General features: G+C 34.6%; 3 protein-coding genes and 1 non-coding gene across 4 annotated transcripts; 3 read left to right on the forward strand and 1 right to left on the reverse strand.

The window, feature by feature from the left end:
• Positions 1 to 3,330: 3,330 nt before the first annotated feature.
• Positions 3,331 to 5,561, forward strand: LOC118049613 (transcription factor TCP21). The gene has a single exon (XM_035059655.2). It carries the CDS (start codon positions 3,651 to 3,653, stop codon positions 4,464 to 4,466), a length of 816 nt encoding a protein of 271 aa, XP_034915546.1. The 5' UTR covers positions 3,331 to 3,650; the 3' UTR covers positions 4,467 to 5,561.
• Positions 5,562 to 8,151: 2,590 nt separating this feature from the next.
• On the reverse strand, positions 8,152 to 8,223 carry TRNAT-UGU (transfer RNA threonine (anticodon UGU)). Its single transcript has one exon. It is a non-coding gene; the product is annotated as a tRNA-Thr (tRNA).
• A 97-nt stretch (positions 8,224 to 8,320) lies between these two features.
• Positions 8,321 to 10,270, forward strand: LOC118049614 (prefoldin subunit 5). Its single transcript, XM_035059656.2, has 4 exons — positions 8,321 to 8,586; positions 8,718 to 8,821; positions 8,939 to 9,016; positions 9,771 to 10,270. Exons 1-4 carry the CDS (start codon positions 8,376 to 8,378, stop codon positions 9,852 to 9,854), a joined length of 477 nt encoding a protein of 158 aa, XP_034915547.1. The 5' UTR covers positions 8,321 to 8,375; the 3' UTR covers positions 9,855 to 10,270.
• A 1,170-nt stretch (positions 10,271 to 11,440) lies between these two features.
• Positions 11,441 to 13,780, forward strand: LOC118049615 (protein PHYTOCHROME KINASE SUBSTRATE 4). Its single transcript, XM_035059657.2, has one exon. The coding sequence runs from the start codon at positions 11,859 to 11,861 to the stop codon at positions 13,497 to 13,499; it is 1,641 nt and encodes a 546-aa protein (XP_034915548.1). The 5' UTR covers positions 11,441 to 11,858; the 3' UTR covers positions 13,500 to 13,780.
• Positions 13,781 to 20,461: the final 6,681 nt, after the last annotated feature.

A 20,461-nucleotide genomic window follows, 5' to 3' on the forward strand; every position in this document is an offset into this window, starting at 1 on the left:
AATTATACCAACTAATCCTTTGAAGATTATATACCTAATGAATCAAAAAAAAAAAAAAATTCACAACACTTTCCCTACTTCATAACAAAACTTCTCTAACCCCATCATAAGCACAGGCTAAAAACACATGGATCAAATCTCAACAAATTGCCTTGATAAGGGCTTTAGAAGAAAGACAATACAAAGTTTAGTCCACGAATTGTAAGAATCTCATGCATACCATTCATTCTTAAACACAATAATCACAAATTGAAAAGAAAAAGAAAAATTGACCACAAAGACAATAATGTCTTGTTCTATACCCTTCCAATTATGCAATAGACACATGGGTAGTTTGGACATTTTGACAATGAAGGGTTTCTGTCAAGTATCAATAAGCTAAAACATGGACCTACTGCTTCAAACGAACTTACAGCCATTAGATTGCTGGGGCCCGAGATGCAAGGGTCCAAAATCACTGTCTGCAAGATGCTTGGCTAGATGGCAAAATAGTAAATAAAGAGGTTTCCATGTGACATCTCCGAAGACTGACTTGCTCACTGACTTGCTTCATTAAAGCAAAGACAGACTGGTCTTACGCGAGCGTGCAAACACGCTCCAGCGCGTATCACGTTTTGCTGTTTTATTGTTTTTCTTTTGCTTTTTTATAGTGACACGTTGCTGCTGGTTTGGTCCCATTCTATTTGCTCAGTATTTTATTTTACTTTATTTGAGGTCGATGATTTTTATTCCCCTTTTATTTTGTAAGAATATCAACGGATGCTGTACTTATTGATTTAATTTATGTTACAATAAAGATTTAGCATGTTTCTTATTATTTATTTATTTTATCTACGTTTATGCTCGGATTAGCTTGTATATACCTTGATAAATTTCACGTATCATGAAATTAACAACCATGTAAGTCTCTAGCGACCATGAGATTTGTGAGACTCGAACTAGTGACCTACAAACAACAAATTTAATATCTGACTAGTTGTGTTATACTCCTCAGAATTACATGTTTTTTATTTTATTTTCCCACTTCAATGCCCCACTCTTGCTACTACTTTAGTTACAATAGGTTTTCAAATTTTTTTTTTCTTTTTTTTTTAATTTTGAAGTTTGTATTGTAGATTTGATTAGCCCTAGGGCCTATTTATTTTTGTATTTTAAAAATATTTTTTTAAAAATTAAATATTTTTTTTTAAATTAATATTTTTTATGTTTTCAGATACTTTAGTTACTATAGGTTTTAAATTTATTTTAAAATTTTAAAGTTTGTGTTGTAGATTTGATTGGTTTCTTAGCCTATTTATTTTTGTATTTTAAAAGTATTTTTTAAAAAAAATTAAATTTTTTTCTTCAATTAATATTTTGGTTTTTAAATCGTTTTAATGTGCTAATATTAAAAATAATTTTTTAAAAATAAAAATTTATTTTAATATATTTAAATAAAAAAAACACTTTAAAAAATAATTATTAGTATACTCTCGTACACCCTGTTTATCTAAAAAAAAATTATTAAAGATATTAAAATTTAAATGAAATTAATCCATAAATGCCGATACAATGATAATATCATATTTTAGAGTGAAGCATTTCCAAGTACGAAATGAAATGATCCCAACCTATTTATTTAAGACATGAGCACTTCAGTTGAGATAAGATGGACCACATAATAGGTTGGTTTGATCCCAACAAAGGGAACTAATATGGCTATTCTTTTTTTAGAACATGTTTGGAATCATGGTTAGCCTTGTGTTTTTTTAAAAAAATTTTTTATTTAATTTTATTTTTTATGTTTTTTTTATTTTAATATATTGATATTAAAGATAAGCCTTAAAAAATAAAAAAAATTATTTAAATATATTTTATAAAAAAATACTTAATGTAATACCAAACAAACCCTCCTAACAGCATAAGCTACTAGAAGGACATAAGCATCTTAAAGGATAATAATAGGATTATAGTTTTTAGACCCAGGTCTAGTCCAGAGCCCAAGTTCCGGGTTTTGACCGGGTTATCGGGTTGTTCGGATTATTTTTTTTTTAAAAATCAAACGACGTTGTTTTAGAAAAAAAAAAAGAAAAAAAAGTTAACGGGTTGCAACCAGGTTTTTGATCCGGTCTTGCCAGGTCAACCGGGTCGCCGAGTTACACCAAATTTGTTTTTCTCTTATTTTTTCTTCAACTTGGTCCAGTTCTAGTTCCGGATCGATCCGTCGAATCGGACCGAGTCTTAAAACTATACATATGATCATTTAATTCTAAATGAGATCTCACTTCACTATTTTCACACTATTTCTGCCATTAAATGATAATAACACGGACTAATCAAAATTGAAAATGTAGTAATATTTAGAAATAGAGTATTGTGATAGTTTTGTTTTGGTTTTTTAACTAACTATAGAAAGAAAATCATTTGATTAATTATATAACTTGTGTTTTTTGTACTACGTTTCATATATAATTGCTTTTCAAACATTAATTTTATAAAAGTTAAAATAACTTAATTTTTATTAATAAAAACCTGTTTTTTTATTTATTTTGCATATAATAGATTCACTTCACAATTATTTTAACCAAACACATAACATTTTAAACCTATTTTTTAAAAATTATAATTAAAAATTTATTTTTCTTAAACAAATCCACTCAAGGCCAAACAAACACTTATACACTTTGTTTATTTTTGTGGATGGAAAGTTTTTTTTTTTGTAAGGAAATAATTTTTTTTGGTTTCAAATAAATATTTTTAGTATTTTTAGATTGTTTTGGTGTGGTGATATTAAAATTATATATATTTTTAAAAATATTATTTTAATTTATTTTAAAATAAAAAAATATTGAAAACAACTTATCACACAATGCAGGCTGCTGCTACAATCATACACCACCAAACAAGACCCCGTTAAATCTTGACTTTCAAAATTTTCCCTCTTTTACGACCAAGTGGCGAGATATGAATGGATAATGAGAAGTTAACAGCACGTAGCTGGAAACTTCAATTCAAAAAAATAAAAAAGAGTGGGTCCACTCTGAAACACCACCACACTTAAATTCCTCTGCTAGATAGAAGCTTACTGTTTCGCGCGTGGGCCTTACCCTCTTCATATCAAATTAGGGCAGGGATTGTTTGGGTAACGAACAGGGGAGGGAAGAAAGGAGATGTCATTAGAAACAAAGGAGATCGAGGGGAAGAAAATATTGTTTTTTTTTTTTTTTTTTTTAAAGAAGAAGAAGAAGAAGAAGAAGAAGAAAGAATTAGTATAAAATGGATCCACTTGCAATTCCAGCTTAATTAGCATATCTCTATTTTATTTTTATTTTATTTTTTCAATTCATATTAAGGATTTCTCTCTCTTTTTTTTAATTGAAAAAAAAAAACAACTCATTTCCCTCCTCCATCCAACAAACAAACACAGCACAAAAGAAAGAAACCGAGGGGTGTGAGCTGTGGAGGGGTTGCGTGTGAATGGACCCCACCACCCATGTGCCCTCCTTCCTGTCTCCACCAGCTCCTGCCGCTCAATGATTAGCTAGCTCTCTCCTTCTCCCCCCTTCCTCCTCCTCCCCTCCTCCAAAAACCCTCTTGCTCTCAAAACCCGCAAAATCCATTCTTGTCTCTCTACAAGCCCACCATTTTTAGCCCCCTCACTCTTCTTCACCATGTCAGACAACAGTGGCGCTGTAAATAACGGATCTTTGATAGACCCACAAAGAAACCAGCCACCTGGAGGTGGTGGTGGTGGTGGAGGAGGAGTTACTAATGGAACTTTAGTTGCTAAAAAACCACCTTCTAAAGACCGTCATAGCAAAGTTGATGGTCGTGGAAGGAGGATTCGGATGCCGATCATTTGTGCTGCTAGAGTTTTTCAGTTGACTCGTGAATTGGGTCATAAGTCCGATGGACAAACTATTGAATGGCTACTTCGTCAAGCTGAGCCTTCGATTATTGCTGCTACTGGTACTGGAACTACTCCTGCTAGTTTTTCTACTGTTTCTGTTTCGGTTCGTGCTGGTGGGAATTCAAATTCTATATCTTCTCTTTCGAGCAATAATATTCATCCGGGTGGTTCTTTGGATCACAAGCCTTTGTTAGGCCCCGCGCCGTTTATACTTGGGAAAAGGATGCGGCCGGAGGAGGATGGTAATGGTGGTGGGAAGGACGATGATGGGGTTTCCGTGGCCCCCACAATTGGGTCTTTAATGGGCCCCACAGCAACAGCCGGGCCTGGTGGGTTCTGGGCTTTACCTGCCAGGCCCGATTTTTGGGGGTTTGCTGCTGCTGCTGCACCGCCGGAAATGGTTGTTCAGCCGACTGCGGTGCAGCAGTCTTCACTGTTTATGCACCAGCATGCTGCGGCTATGGGAGAAGCGTCGGCGGCAAGAGTGGGGAATTATCTTCCTGGTCATTTGAATTTGCTGGCTTCTTTGTCCAGTGGACATGGAAGTTCAGGAAGGAGAGAGGATGATCACCGTTGAATGTGGAGAAATGGGATCTTGGTAGTGTTGGTGTATGGTATATATTATAAGAATGTTGTCATGTTAAATTGGTGTTTTTTTTTTTTTTTTTTGGCTTGTGTGTGAAGATGGACGAGAAGAATTTTAGTGAAGATTAGGGTTAGGGTTTAGGATTTGGGAGAATTTAAGTAACGAATGCATGAATTTAATTAGGGGTTCTTTGTAGTAAGTTTGTTTGGAGATTAATTAGGGTTTTTTAGGGTTCAAATTGTTTAGGTTCTTGGGGGTGTTGATGGAGGAGGAATGGAGTGAAGAATTATGGTTTTGTGATTCAAATTCTGTGGCTGAAGCTGCAAAGGTGTTTGTTTCATAATGGATTAGGGGAGTCTGGCGCAAATCTATATCAGGCTTTGTGTTCTTATTTTGGGAGAAACTTGTCAAAGTTTGGCTAGAAGTTTGAGTGCTTTATGCTATTAGTGAGTTCTTCCTACTTTGGACATTTAGCCTTCTTTTCCATGGTGTGACACAATGCTTGCAAATGTGGGTTTGAAGCAATGTCATGTTGTCTCAATAGCTGGGTGATCAATACAATGGAAAAGTGGAGTTTTCTGGGTGTCATTCTGCTTGCTTTGTATTTAATCCGACGACGCCCTGTAATTCTGGACTTCTAGTCTCCCCAAATTCGTTGAATTTTCCTTTGCTCCCATGGAGGATGAAGAGTTGATATCGTTTGATGCAATTTGTGTTATGGTTTGATGACAACAGTGGTGGTTCTTTTGGTGCTTAGCTTGTGATTTGCCACGGTGGTTGCAAACTGTTTCTTGCACTCTTCCGCTTTCAGGGTATGTGTTGGTGTATTGATCTCAAAGGAGACTGCTGTGTGTTCTTATTAGGGGGGCTTTCAGGGTATGTGTTGGTGTATTGATCTCAAAGGAGACTGCTGTGTGTGGGGGAAACCCGGGTGCCTCTTTGTAAGACCGCTGTTTCGAAACTTATCAGTATTCTTAGCCATTTCTCTGATCAATTAGTGTGATAATAATGTGTGTTCCGTGTATGTAAGTGGATTGTTTTTCAGGTGACTGTTGTGTGAATAAGAAACCCAAGTGTTTCTCTCAATTCAATCTGTTGCTTGTGTGCCTTGCCTTTTGCTCAATGTATATATATCAACTCATTATGCTATCAATAAGTATAATCCACATTTCTTAATCTGGCTTTCTCGGCTTGTTCTTTTCATATTTGAATCTTCTACCCAACAATCCATGGAGTTCTTTGAAGCGATTATTGCTAGTAACTTTGAAAAGTTTGCGTGGAAGATGTGAGTTACACCATTCACTAATTAATGAGCAGGTGGGGAATTCATGCTAGCAAGCTGTGTTTGTTGACGGTTGTGATAGATTGTGTTACAGGTCATATCATATCATTTTCTGCTCAAGTCATCGCAGGTGTTGTATCCGATACTATCATCCCAAGTCTTCTTCCACAGTTTATTGCTTGGATCCATGTCTTGTATCAATTGTAAGATGCTACATTTCATCCTTTTCCTGTATCTTAATGCAGACCGGTAGTAGCTGGGCAAATCATAAAGAAAGCTAAAGATTTCACTATAGCTTTAGAGGATTGTGACAATGAAATTACATGGATATGTGGTGTAATTAAAAGAATAATGAGAGGTGTTTTAGTATTTTTCATGTTGTATTTTTTATTTTTAATAAAAAAATTGTTTGCTCGTGTTTCATATGCCCCAGCGAGTGGACGGCGCTCGAGCCATTAAGGAGGCACGTGAAACACTTCTTGGAGGCCAAATTTAACCATCTGCTGTATAAATAGATGCGTAGCTGTGCTCTCTTTCACATGGTGCGACGTGTGTAGATATCATGGTTGGATTGCAAACGATAATTGATTGTTTGCATTTTTTCTCTTTCCTAACAATTAAAGTGTATAATTGTCATTTTCTTTTGTTGCTTGCTTGGATCTGACATGAGTTATGAAACCCAGGCACCTTGAGTCTGGCAACTATGTTTGGTGCCAGACCCATGACACCTGGGTTTAGCATGGTTGTCAAGTCCAAGCACATTGAGTCTGACAACCATGTTTGGTGTCAGACCCATGATACTTGGGTCTGACATGGTTGTCAGGTCCAAGCATCTTGAGTGCCAGACCCAAGTGGGTGTTTGACATGGTTGTAAGACCCAGGTGCGGGTTTGATATGGTTGTTAGACCCAAGTCATGTGGGTTTCGTAGCCATGCCAGGCTTGTGTTTCTACGCCCAAGCAAGTGGGAGGCGCTCGAGCCATTAAGGAGGCGTTCGAGATGCTTCCCGGTGGTCAAGTCTGGTCATCCGTTGTATAAATAGATGCGTAGCTGTGCCCTCTTTCACATGGTATGGTGCGTGTAGAGATATCATGGTTGAGTTGCAGTCGGTGATCAATTGTTTGTGTTTTTTCTTTTCTTTTCTCTCTTGATAACTAAAACGCAAAATTGTTTTTTATTTATTTATTGTTAGCTTGTGACTGACATGACTGCTAGACCCAGGCACGAGTTTGGCATTGGTGCCAGACTTAGAGTGCATAAAATATTCTCTATATTTTTAATATATTTTTTATAGTTTTTAAAAAATTTGATATTAACCTATTGCGGAGCGCGTATCAATATACTAGTGTTTTTGGAGCATCGTATCAACATTATTAAGGAAGAAGTAGTTGGAAGTTGAGTTTATGAATTCTAAGGTGTGGTTGAAATCGTGTTTGTTTTGTTTTAATTATAATTTTGAAAGTATTTGGTTAATCAACTCAATTTTATATGGATTATCAAAAACTCTTTCTTGCAACTTTGATTATGAAAAATCTAAAATTTATCGTTTTTGTTTTTTTAAATTTACCTTTTCAAACTGCCTAATGAATCTCTGGTTGCTCCATTTATTTGAGGTCTGCCAGAACAAACCCATCTGCATTTCCCAGCCATGAATTTATGTTCAGATGGCATCTCTCATTTGTGAACTCTTGGCTATTATTGTTTTATTTGAAGTCATGTTCTCGAAGGCCAAGCATCTCGAAGGCCAATGCTCGAGTGATTTAGTTTCAGCTTCCAAGGATTCCATGGCTGGTTTTGAAGGAGTGGTCGAGCTGTGTGTGGCAATCAATATTAAAGATAAAGGATAACACAGGATGACATGAATCGAACTTTGATGTTACATTTGAAGACAAGGAGGGGACTAGGAGATGCAAGATTTATTTTTTAAAGTATTTTTTTTATTGAAAATATATTAAAATAATATTTTTTTATTTTTTAAAAATTAATTTTTGATATTAACAACATATAAAGACATTAAAAAATTATTTTAAAATAAAAAAAATGTGAAAATAAATTGGCTATAATTATAGCGGGATGAGGGTAAATTATGAAAATTGAAAAGAATAAGATCCATCTGTCGTGTCGAGATTTGTACTTGGTTTGGATTAGGGCAAACCAAAAAGGTTAAAAAAATATGCTAATAATTGATAGGGTCCTACATTTTTAATGCTCGGAGAAAAATGGTGTGATCCTGTCACATTGAATCAGCTCAGACTTTAATTTATTAAATTGACACAAAACATTTCCATGCATGCATGGTGGGGACTGAGCCCATTTATTCACGGGCCCATTATTAATGGGCCGCATATGAAACCGAAGAATTATATGATCAAAAAAGCAAAAATAAAAGACAGAATGCCCCCATGCAGGATCGAACTGCAGACCTTCAGTTTACAAGACTGACGCTCTACCACTGAGCTATAGGGGCACCTTACGTTAATGGTTCGAATGGTAAATTATATATACGTATTTAATATAGCGAAGCCCCACCCAACAAAACCGGGCCACACGAGTGAGTAAAAGACCTCAATTAAGAGGAGTGACCACACAAGAAAAACGTAGAGGGCAACAGAAACAACCATGGCTTCGTCAAAAGGAGTAGCCACCAGTCCAGCTGCGGCGAGAGCATCAGATATGGAGAAAATGAGTATAGAACAACTAAAAGCAGTAAAAGAACAAACAGATCTTGAATTCAATCTCTTACAAGACAGTCTTAACAACATTAAAACAGCCACTGGTCGTCTTGAAGTCGCCGCCACTTCACTTAATGACCTCTCTCACCGTCCCCAAGGTAAACCCTTTATTGCTTTCTTGTTAAAGTTTTGATTTTTCTTGCTTGTCTTGAAGTTCGAAGATTGGATCTTTATGATTTCTTTGTGTGCTTTTGTGGGTTTTGTTTTGTGGGGTTTTTGTGAAAATTAGGAAAGAAGATGTTGGTGCCATTAACTGCTTCACTTTATGTACCTGGTACACTTGATGATGCTGATAGAGTTCTTGTTGATATTGGTACTGGATATTTTGTTGAGGTTAGTTGGTACAAGTTTGATGGCTTTTTTGAATTTCATTTAGTGGATTAGCAATGTATTGGATTGCGTTAACCTGGTTAAATTCTTTGTTTGTTTGTTTGTTTGTTATGATAATAGAAAACAATGAATGAAGGGAAAGATTATTGCGAGCGCAAGATTAACTTGTTGAAGTCTAATTTTGATCAGCTTATTGAGGTATGTTTTCGATCATATCTCTGTGTTAAGGATGTTGAGAATTGTTTACATTTGGAAATCTTAGCACAGGACACTTAGTTTGGTTACTTAAACCTGTTCTGCTAGTTGGGGAGTGCCATGGTATTTTGAAAGGCAACCTTTTTAGCAGTTTGATGGAGTTCTTAACTGATTATTATGGTGCTAAAACCTGCATTAGTGCATCATAACTGTGGATTGAACCACACAATGCTAATAGTCTGTCAGTCTTTGCCTGAAGTTTTTGTCAGCTGAAATCCGTTTGCAACATATTTAGTTGAACCATTCAACGCCTGGTTTCTCCATGTCCCTTTCACGATGTTCGTTCATGCCCTGACATGCAAGAACTACAGCAATTTCAAAGGATTGTGTTGTGATCATGTGATTCGAATTAGAATGAATTGTATACTGGTTTTCTGACAATGAACCATGCCAGCATCTGGTCACTGTTGCTTTTCACATAAGATTGGAGAGCTGAGAGGTTTCCTGTTTAGGACCGTGCTTGATGATAAGTTTTGATTTTCATCAATCCCTTGTGTCAGAAGAAGTATTTTGGGAAGAAAGTAGTCAGTCCATCAATTTAAACATTATAATCCTAATTGAGGGGATTAAAATGCATTTTCTTTTCTTTATTGGACATTGAGCCTGCAATCTTTGTCTTGGTTTGAGATCATTATCACTGCTGCTTGCTAATCTTTCAGTGATGGGAAGGCTAAATTTGAAATGCTTAAAATTGCAGCTTGCAACTAAAAAGAAGACTGTAGCAGATGAAGCAGGGGCAATCTTACAGGCAAAGCTGAGGCAGTTGGCTCCTACAACTTAGGATTTTCAGAATATCTGCCCTCTTGCTGTTAGATTCTTGATTTTCTAGCATTTTGTAAAGATTCTCTGTAAAACTGCATTAAAGGTGATGTTATTTGTCACCAAAATGGATTCCTTGTCATTGAGTGGAGGAGAAGTTTTCGCAATTGAAATGGCATCAAACTTGGATATACCATTTACATGGAGAATGAGAAGTTAGAGAGGATGATAGGTCGTTCTGGTATCCTCAGTGGTTATTCATTTGAAGTCATGTTGACCTGTTTAATGACTTTTTATTTCTTCAATTGGTGTGTTTTGAGTCTTGTGACATTGCTTTGCTGTCAGTTTAATTTCCCTGATTGATCAACTGTCCACAGTATTTCCTTTGTCTGGTTGAAGATGAATATTTGATACTATATTGATTTCATTCTTTTTCGATGTCTTTGAAATTTACCTTTGTGCTGATCTTCTTACTAAGCCTGCGTGTCTGAGACTTTTCTTTGATATATATATTTTGGCATCGTGTGACCAGATTTTGACGCTCACACAATTTCACCGGCCACAAGTGATATATTGGAATTGCCAAATCAATCTTGCTTTATTTTACTTGGCTGTAGTCACTTGATCACCGGCGCAAAATGAGCCGTAGTTCAAACCTGAGACCATTCAATCATATTCCTTGATTGCTTATTAAACCGAGGTTGGTTTCCAAACCAATTCCGGATGAAGTTGAGTGCAGGCATGTTTAACATGAGAATCCATGTTCAAGTTTGGCTCCTATAGTAAAGAAGTGAATAAAGGTTGAACCTTCTTGTTCGCAAACGCTAAAGAAAGACATGGATGCAGCACCCACTAACTTACCAAAGCAGTGAAGGTCCTTTACAATGGGTTGACCAATGAAACTCAATACCCCCAACTGAGGTTCACGAGCTTGAAAAGTTTGGATTTCAATCAAAGATGGGATTTAATTTCGGTGTGTGGAGCTAAACTGATCGGAGAATACCTTTCAAAACAATGTTAGGATATGGATTTTAAATTCAAAACCCCATCGTTCCATTTTTAAAAGTGCAGTTTCTGGTTTCAAATCAAGCACAGAATCCATTTTTCTTTTCCATTTAATGGAGAAGTGATAAAATAAAGATAAAGAGATTCGGGATAATCCCTAGTTGAATAAACTTCCAAGAAAATTTCTGTCCTCCAGTGCTACAGATAAAACCACCCCTCTTCATTGCTTCTTTTGTACGTGTGTGCGCAAATTATGTCTCTCTCATCATGTGGATAGTATATCGTTTGGTGGAGTTAATGTTTCTGTTCATGGAGGCAACTTCCGCAAGTGACAATGGACACCAGCGGTAGAGGAATGTGTATGTGAACTGGGGAGGGTCAGGTTTGCTTGACATTTAGGAATAAAGGTTGATGGAAAACATCATGTTGACATTATTATATACTGTCCTTGTTGTTCATTCCCCAATCCTTAGAGACGTTGATTGATTTCGGTAGACGTGCATGTAGGGCATGGTAAACCTTTAATCTAACATGATATGCCTTCAGTTTTTGTACATTTTGTGCCTGGTTGGTGCTGGCCTTTGTCGTAAAAGAACACGAATCGTGTCAAAGAAAAACAGTGATGTTCTCCTAGCTCGAATCTTGACATCACCAGGTAAGGGGTTGGTGCTGAAACTGTGACTAATCCCCATGCCACTTGAGAATGTGTTGCGTGGGACCTGACGCCATGATCCTTGACGAGGCGTGAAGACCACTATTTTCTTATCACCCATCCCCTAAGAAAAAGACGAGAGAGAGAGACTGTGACTGCTAAATTATAAGACTAGGTGGGAACATTTTACTGCTTTATTATTGATTCTTGCTGTAGACGAAGGATGTGTTGTACCTCTCTACATATAGTAGAACAAAGGGAATTCCAGAGGCAGCCCATGCTATTATTATTACTACTACTACTGTTCTTTTCTCATACTTTTGTGTGCAATTGGATTTGAATTTTGGTTAAAAGAGTGTGAATTTTAGTATGGAAAGATCGAGGGTGATGAAAACTATTGCCGCGGGAAGCATAGCTCCACAGCCAATTTTTGACATCATTGAACCCTCTCATCCTTACATTTCTTATCCACAAAAATCAACTGTTAGAGATGCATCCTTTTCTTCTTATCTCAGACCGACGCCAGAACAGATTAATCAAGTTGATGATTCTGAGATATGCATTTTTGATGCGCAGAGTTATTACTTCAACGAAAGTGGCAGCTGTGATCCCAAATTGAACAAGAGAGTTTCTCCAGTTAATGCTAATCTTGAACGCGTATCCGAGCGATATGATTTCTCTTCGGTTCCTAGATTCTCTTCTGCTTCATCTTCTGTTGTGGATGGATATGGTAGGAATTATAGAGCTCGCTCTTTCCACGCAACGCCAACAGCTTCATCCGAAGCTAGTTGGAATAGCCAGACTGGCTTATTGTCGAATCCACCAGGGGCAATCGCTGTCTCGATGCGAAATCCACCTCCAAACGATGACAAGAAAAAGGGGCGCGGCGCAAAATGGCTTCTTGGGAGAAAATGTCCATGTTCAGGTAAGAAATCTGTTCAAATTGAGGAAAAGCTATCAGAAGCAAGAACCCCATCGCGGATAAGCCACACCAGAGTCTCTTCGGATTTCAAAAGGCAGATTCAGAATCAAATTCCTACCACTGTAGAAAATCCTATTGAAAAAGGGTTGGCTACACCGGACTGGCTCGAAAGGCGTGAAGCAATTCCTAGCACTCATAGAATCTCAGCAGACAACAAGCTCGAAAGACGTGAAGTGATTCCTAATTCTCATCGAATCTCAGCAGACAACAACCGATTCCCTTCAGGCCTAAGCCACCATCTTGTAGTGGCCTCAGCAAGACCATTCAGTACTGATACTACTGATGGGTTCAGTTTTCCTGTACAGAGACAAACCCCACCTCCTATAAAACTGGTGTTGCCATCAGCTACTTATAACCCTCCTCTTGAGGATCCACCTCGCCATTCGTTGGAGGTTTTTCGGCCAGCTGATGATCCTATTCCAACCAAGTCAATTTCTGATCTTCACCGACGTCAAAGCTTCGCAGTCATAGATGATGACATGGCAAGTGATGCAAGTTCAGACTTGTTTGAGATCGAGAGCTTCTCAACTCAAACAACATCATATGCAATGTGTCCTAATCTTCGTGATTCTCTTGATGATGCTTCAAGCTTTAACGCAAGGCGATTAGCTGCAACCAATGGAGGGAGTTTGTATTGTAGACGAAGTCTTGATGACCCTAGAGCACCATCAGTTGCAGCAACAGAATGTTATGAACCAAGCGAGGCTAGCATAGACTGGAGTGTGACAACAGCAGAAGGCTTTGACAGAGGAAGTGTTACAAACTTCTCAGTTAGTGCATCAGAAGTTGATGAAACGACAATGATGCGCGGCCGCGGCGGCGGAGCAGGGAAGAAGAGAGGAGGGAATGGAGGGTTGTTGATGAGTTGTCGGTGTGAGAAGGCGGTAAGTGTGGGGCCACATCCCGTAAAATGTGTGGCTACAGAGGGACAAAGAGTAGTGAGTTCCACACAGAGGCATGTGGGGAGTAGGGCAGCTATTAAGAACAAACCACCACTAGCTAGGTCTCACTCTGTTCGCTTGCCATGACCCTTTGCAGTATAGGAAGCAAGCTGTGATGGTAAAAGACTTGCTTCCCATGTTCAGTTCCCTAAGCAGATGCTCTTTTCTTCCTCTTGATTGAGTGTTGATCAAGCGACCTAGTACTTTGTTTGAGTGAATAAATGAACAAATACAGTGTTATAGCTTATTGCAGACCTAGATTCATATTTGAAGTTCTAACACAGCCCTTTTTTCTTTTTTATGTGGTAATTATGCACTTGGTTTTTCTTCTGAGAAAACCTATAATTCAGTCCATTCACATTGATATTTTTAGTGATGTTTTTTTTTTTTAAAATAAAAATTATAATTTAATATATTTTAAAAAAATAATAAGTACACCACTTAAAAATTAAATGCCACAGTTAACCAAGCAATTAACACTGAAACTCTAAACGTGTAGTCCAATGAAAAACCCACTTTACCTTTATATAAACAATCATTTAATATCATTGAGAGAGGTAAGATGATCTTTTTGCGTTGTTTTGAAACAATGTAATGACTTCAAAATCTTGAAAGCAAAAAATAATGAACTAGTATCTAGGGATTTTCTTAATAATTTTTTGAACACAATTAAATTACCTAACTATTATTGAAATTAAAAAAAAAACTAAAATTTCTTTATGGGCTTTTTTAATCTTTTTACTTTTGGGTTTTTTTTTTTTATTACTCATGTTGAATATGGGGTAATTTGGTCTTTTTTACTTTTTATGCATAATTAAATTACTTAAATACTATTGGAATTAAAAAAACTTAAAAGTTCATTGCAGGGGCTTTTTGATCTTTTTCTCTTGACTTATTTTTTTTTTGTAATACTCATGTTGGATTAATGGCAATTTCATCTTTTATCAATGATAAAATATTAATAAAAAGAAAAGGTTGTTAGTGCATGCCATGCATGAGTGAGCAAGTGAACGCCGCTCACACCTTTTGGTTAGCGCATACTCTATTATAAGACCATCAAGCACTGCCCCAGTTGTGACAATGTTGGAAGCACGTCGACGCCCTCTTTTTAGTGGTGCGATGTATGTTGCCAAAGATGCAACGGTTTATTGGCAATGACTCTTTTTTTTTTTCTCTTCTTTTCTCTCTCATACCTAAAAAATTAACAAGTTGGCTTTCTATTTTTTTGGTATTTCAATTTCAGTTCTTATTATTTTGATTTTTAATTTTTATTCTTGACCATTTAATAAAAAAATTATTTATTTTCAATTTAATCATTTAATTTCAATTTGTTGTATATTATTATTATTATTATTATTATTATTTTGATTTGGTCCTCATTCTTTTAATTCCTTTTCCTTTTCCTTTTGTTATAGTTATTTTTCTTTTCACTTTAACCCTATAATAAAAAAATTTGGTTGCTCTCTATTTTATTTTTTATTTCAATTTTCATCCTCATTATTTCAATTACCTTTATTTTATTTTATTTTAGATGCTTTTTTTTTATTGAATTTTTTCTCAATTTTCAATTTCATCATTTAGAGTCATTTGTTTACTTGACCGTTTGAGAATTGGGTTTCATGGTTTTTCCATGTATTAACACAGCACTATTTCAAAGCTTTTTGATTAATTTTTTTTTTTCTCAAAAACTCGACTGTTGAAGTTGATATTGTCTTTTTATATATATAAAGAAACGAAAAAATAAAAAAAATATTAATGTAAAAGATTAGGACCATTGGACTAAAGCAAAAAGCAAGAAAAAGGAGGGACCCAAGAAAAAACCAAGTTGATTGGGGATCAAGCAATTAGAAGGAAGAGACAAAATTAGTTTGCCTATATTTAATTAATAAAATCTCAAAACAGAGGGAGGCTATAAAAAAAAAAAAAAACTAAGGAGAGGATACTAAAAATACATAAAAAAAGGAACTCTCTCTTTCTCTTTCTCTAACTTAAAAAAACCCTATAATTGTTTTTACAACAAGACCTGCCAACCTCCATCAACCTTTCATCTTCCCTCACACTCGCTAGAACACCATACAAAGAGAAAAGAAACAAACATAAAAGGTCCTTTTTTCTCCTTTAGCGGTCGTGACCCATCAACCAGCCTCTCTTTTAGTGGACTAATAACCTCTCCTTCGCATTGACAATCTAACAACCTTTCTTCTTCATGCCTTAACAACAACCTTCTTCTCCATAACCATAAACCATAGCCTCAACAACCATTTCATTGTTTCTCACTGTTGCACTGCCATTGGAATCAACTAAAAAACCCACAATTCATGATCCCCCCCTTTTCTCCATTTCATTGCTCTCACTTTTGCACCACCATTGGAATCAACCAAAAACCACACAATTCATGATCTCTCCCCCCCTCTCTCTCTTATGATCTCCACAGATCCTCTTTTACACAACCCATGGACACCACAAGATCTTATTTTTTGGAAACCATCTCTCTCCAGCAATGTCATGCCCAACAACTCAATATTGTGTGCCACCATAGCCTCAACCACAACCGGCGTGAGTAGCTTCTCCATCAGCACTAGTAGCCTCTCTCTATCATTTGTCAACTTCCTCATGGGCAATCACATTAACCATACACCATCCATTATCAACTTCTTTCTTTTTACACCTTTCTTCTTTATTTTATAACAAAACGACAACCTCATCATACCCATAGTCAACACATAATACTGATAGCCTACCTCACTCTATGGAAATGATTGGTGGTGGTGAAAATCAGTAGAAAAAAAAAGATATGTAAAGTGAAAAATAGAGAAAATAAAATTGATTGTTTGTGTGAATTTTTTCTCTTCTGAAAGTAGAGATGACCTTCATCACTGGTACAAAGAGAAAGAAAAGAAGAAACCACTCCAGATCTACCAAGTTTTTCCATTTTAGTAGCAATGATGCGTGAGCCCAAGAGCTAGTAGTCACGGTGGCGTGTGGAACCCATGCATCGCCATTATTCCTACATTTCTAGATTCTTATAGTGTTGTTCACGAGGTTTCAACAGCTCCTCCAACCAATTCTAACTTTGGAAAATTATTTCCTTGATGAATTGTTGTAATTTTGATTGATATTTGGGGATGGTTTTAAATACATGTAATTATAAGGTGTGTGAGTAAATTACTTAAAAAATAATGTGTGTTTTTTGCATTTTTCTCCTAGAATGTGTTAAATAAATGGTAAAAAAATGATAATTTTTTTACGTAACCAAATGTTTTAAACTGCATATGACCAAGTTTCTCTAAAAAAATCATGTTTTTATTTAATAAAAAAAATACAAAAAATATGAAAAAAAAAAAAAAAAAAAAAAATTTATTGCATGATTTAGAATTTCTTGAAAACATAAAAATTCCAAAAATAGTTTTTATATTTTGCATGCATCATGATTTGATGGGCTTTTGAAAAACATATTTTTCTTTTAAAAATATATTAAAAATAGTTTTTATGTTTTGCAAGGTTGAAAAAAATCCCTAGTAGAGTTGCCTTTCAACTTCGTTGCTTTTGAAAAACATATTTTTCTGCTTTACAAGCTTATTATATAAAGTCTTTCTACAAGACTTTATACCATGAGCCTTATAAAATATTTTCAAGAATTTTACAAGGCGGATTCCTCAAAAGAAGCCAGCAAAGTTCTAAGCTTAACAAGACTCTAGTTGATTAGAAACTCAACAATGTTTTAACAAAGAAAGAGTTCATAAAGATTTCATCAAATAAAGACCAAACAAAGTTCTGAGCCCAATAAGGCTCTAGTTAATAAAAAAAACCCAATAAGATTTTAAGAAAGATAAAGTCCAGCAAGACTCTAGCAAATGAAGACCTAATAAGGTTCGGAGTCTAGTATGACTCTAGTTAATAAAAAACCCATCAAGGTTTTATCAAAGAAGAGTCTAGTAAGACTCCACTAAAAAAGGACCTAACAAGGTTTTGAGCTTAACAAGGCTCCATTTGATGATTAGAAGTCCAATATTAAAAAATATTTTTTGAAAAAATTCCAATACACAATTAAAAAATGTCATCACTCAAAATCAATCGTTTCACTTATGAAAGATCCTAGATATTTTTCACAATGGACATGTCAACCGATCATAAATTATGGGTAGCTTACTCGATCACAATCCATGGGCATGTTACCCAAACACAGACCATTCATGAAAAATATTAGTTATTTTTCACGAAATGGGCAGGTTACCTGATCATAAATCTCGGGTAGGTCACCCGATTAGAAAGCATAAGAGGTTTTCTGATCACAAAATTACAGGTAGATCACCCGAACACAAACCATTAAAAAATCCTAGATATTTTTCACATAATAGATAGGTTACCTGATAAAAGACCATGAGCAGGTCACCTAAAAAGGAGACAACTATCATAACACAATTTTTTACCCCTTTTCAATTTTTTTTTTTAGAAAATCACAAAATATTAAAAAACAAACAACAAAAAATATATATTTCTGATGCATTTGCTTTATTTTGTCATTTTTAACGCCTTTTTGAAAGAATACAAAATTTAAAATTTTTTTTCAATGCATTTAGCTATTAACACATTCATTTTAAAATCGTTGATTAATTTTTGTCATCAAGTTGATGTTGGATTTGCTTTAAAAAAATAAATCAAAATATAAAAAATAATAAAAAGAAAAAAAAGACCAAAGTGCAAAGCAAGAAAATGGAGGGACCAAGATAAAACCAAGTCACTTAAGGCCAAAATAATTGGGAGGAAGAGACAAAATTACTTTGCCTATAAATAAGTAAAAGAAAAATCTAAAAAAAATTAAGTGAGGCTATCCAAAAAAATAAAATAAAAATAAAAAGGAGGATACTGAAATTACATACAAAAGACAAACTCTCTCTCTCTCTCTCACACACACCTAAAAAAAAAAAAACCCTAGACTCTTATTTATCAATAAGACCCATCAGCTTCCATTAACCCTTCACCTTCCCTCACACTTCAACCACCACGCTTACCAGCATGCCACACAAAGAGAAAAGAAACAAACACAAAAATGTTTTTATTTTTATTTTTTTTCCCCTCTTATGACAGTCGTGGCCCATTAACCACCATTGTTTCTAGAGATAAGCAAAAAAACTGACAAATCGATTGGACTGAGAAAACTAGAAAAAAAATAACCAAAAAAACCTAATAATGAAAAAAAACCAATTAGAATATTTTAAAAAAATTCAGTTCGATTTCGGCTCCATAAATCAGAATTCAACAAACTAAACTGAACTGAAAAATCCCATTAGAAAGTCTTAAAAAAACCAAAAAAAAAATTTTTTTTTCATTTTTTAATATAAAACTAACCAAACCAAATCAGACCGAACCGAACTGAAATTGGTTGGTTGGGTTTCAATTTTTAACTTAAAATAACTGAACAAAACCGAAACTGGTCGATTGGAATTAGTTTTGGTTTTTTTTTTTTTTTACAAAATTTTGGTTTGGTTGTTTTTATAGGTAAAAACTGAACCGAACTCAAAATGATCACCCCTAATTGTTCCTACACTTTTAGAGTCTTCCAGTGTTGTTTCCAAGGTTCCAACAACTCCTTCAACTAATTTCTAGCTTCGAAAAATTATTCTCTAATTAATTGTTGTAATCTTGATTGATATTTAGGGATGGTTTTTAATATATGTAATTTTAGGGCGTGAATAAATTAGTGAAAAAAAAATATGTGCGTGTCTTTATCTTTTTTAGCCTATCTTAAATAAATGGTAAAAAAAAATGGATAAAATTGTTTTTAATTAACCAAATGTTTTTTAATCGCATATGGTCAAGTTTATTAAAAAATCATTTTTTTTAATAAAAAATACAAAAAATATGAAAGTAAAAGAGAAACACATTCAAAAATAGGTTTTACATTTTTGCATACTTCATAAACTTAAAAACAAGTTTACCTCATGCTACATTTTACGTGGCTTGAACCATAAAGCCATGGTTCATCTTATTGAGGTGGATACATTTTAATCAATACACATACTAATGGATAGTAAAACACAATAAGGTCTTAGGAATAATCAGAAAAATAAATAATACAGTTAACTTTTGGAAAAGAGTATTAGGGGTTATATTGTCTTTCTTATACATAACTAATTTTCTTATCTAGATTCTGAAAGAGTAGTTAGGATTTCTAGTAACCAAAATAATATATGCGGATTCCAAACCTTTTAAACCATAAACAGGTAAGAATTTCTTATTATTTCCACACACCCAAAATCTTAATTTGGTAAAACGATCACCACGACACCGTATAATTACGAACATGTATGTATTTAATTTTTGAAGATATTTTTATGATTCATCTATATATATATATTTATTATGTTTAATATAGATGAACTTTATTTTTTTAAAATAAAAAATATTAATTTTTAGATAATATTTCAAATATGTGTAGCTTTGTTTAATTTTTTTCCCTTTAACTTTATTCATTCAAGTTCATGTTTGTATTTGTGTTTGTTATCGTTTGATTAACAAAAAAATATTTTAATAAACAAATTCAGTAAAGTGTAAATATTTTATGTTGCGAAATTAATATCTTGATCTATATCTGTTTCTTGATTTTTTTAATTTTGCTATTTACACATATAACTATTTAATTAGATACTTACATAAGATTTTTTATTTATATTTTGAATTTTTTATATAAAAAAACATTAAAAAACTTGATATATCTAATTTTTTTATTAATAGAAAAACATACTAATTGCTGTCAAGCACGTATGAAATAGCTAAGTAATGCAAAAAAGCAACGTATACTAGTAACAAGGGGCAGAAAGCCCATGGTTTTAGACATTAAAACTTCAAAAGCCATAAATGAAGGAAAGTGAACAGCAAAAACCATTAGCAAATCAGCACAAACCATCCCTAGTTTTTATATTTTTCCACGAGTAAAACAGAAACTTGCCTGTCAAGTCAGACCAAAACAAGGGGCTATATAGGTTTTTTTTCATCCATTACCCTATTACCCTACTATACTAAAAAGAGTTAAAAGAATCTTAGGCTCC

This window comes from Populus alba, chromosome 7 (assembly GCF_005239225.2).
Source record: "Populus alba chromosome 7, ASM523922v2, whole genome shotgun sequence".
In the NCBI taxonomy this organism is placed as follows: Eukaryota; Viridiplantae; Streptophyta; class Magnoliopsida; order Malpighiales; family Salicaceae; genus Populus; species Populus alba.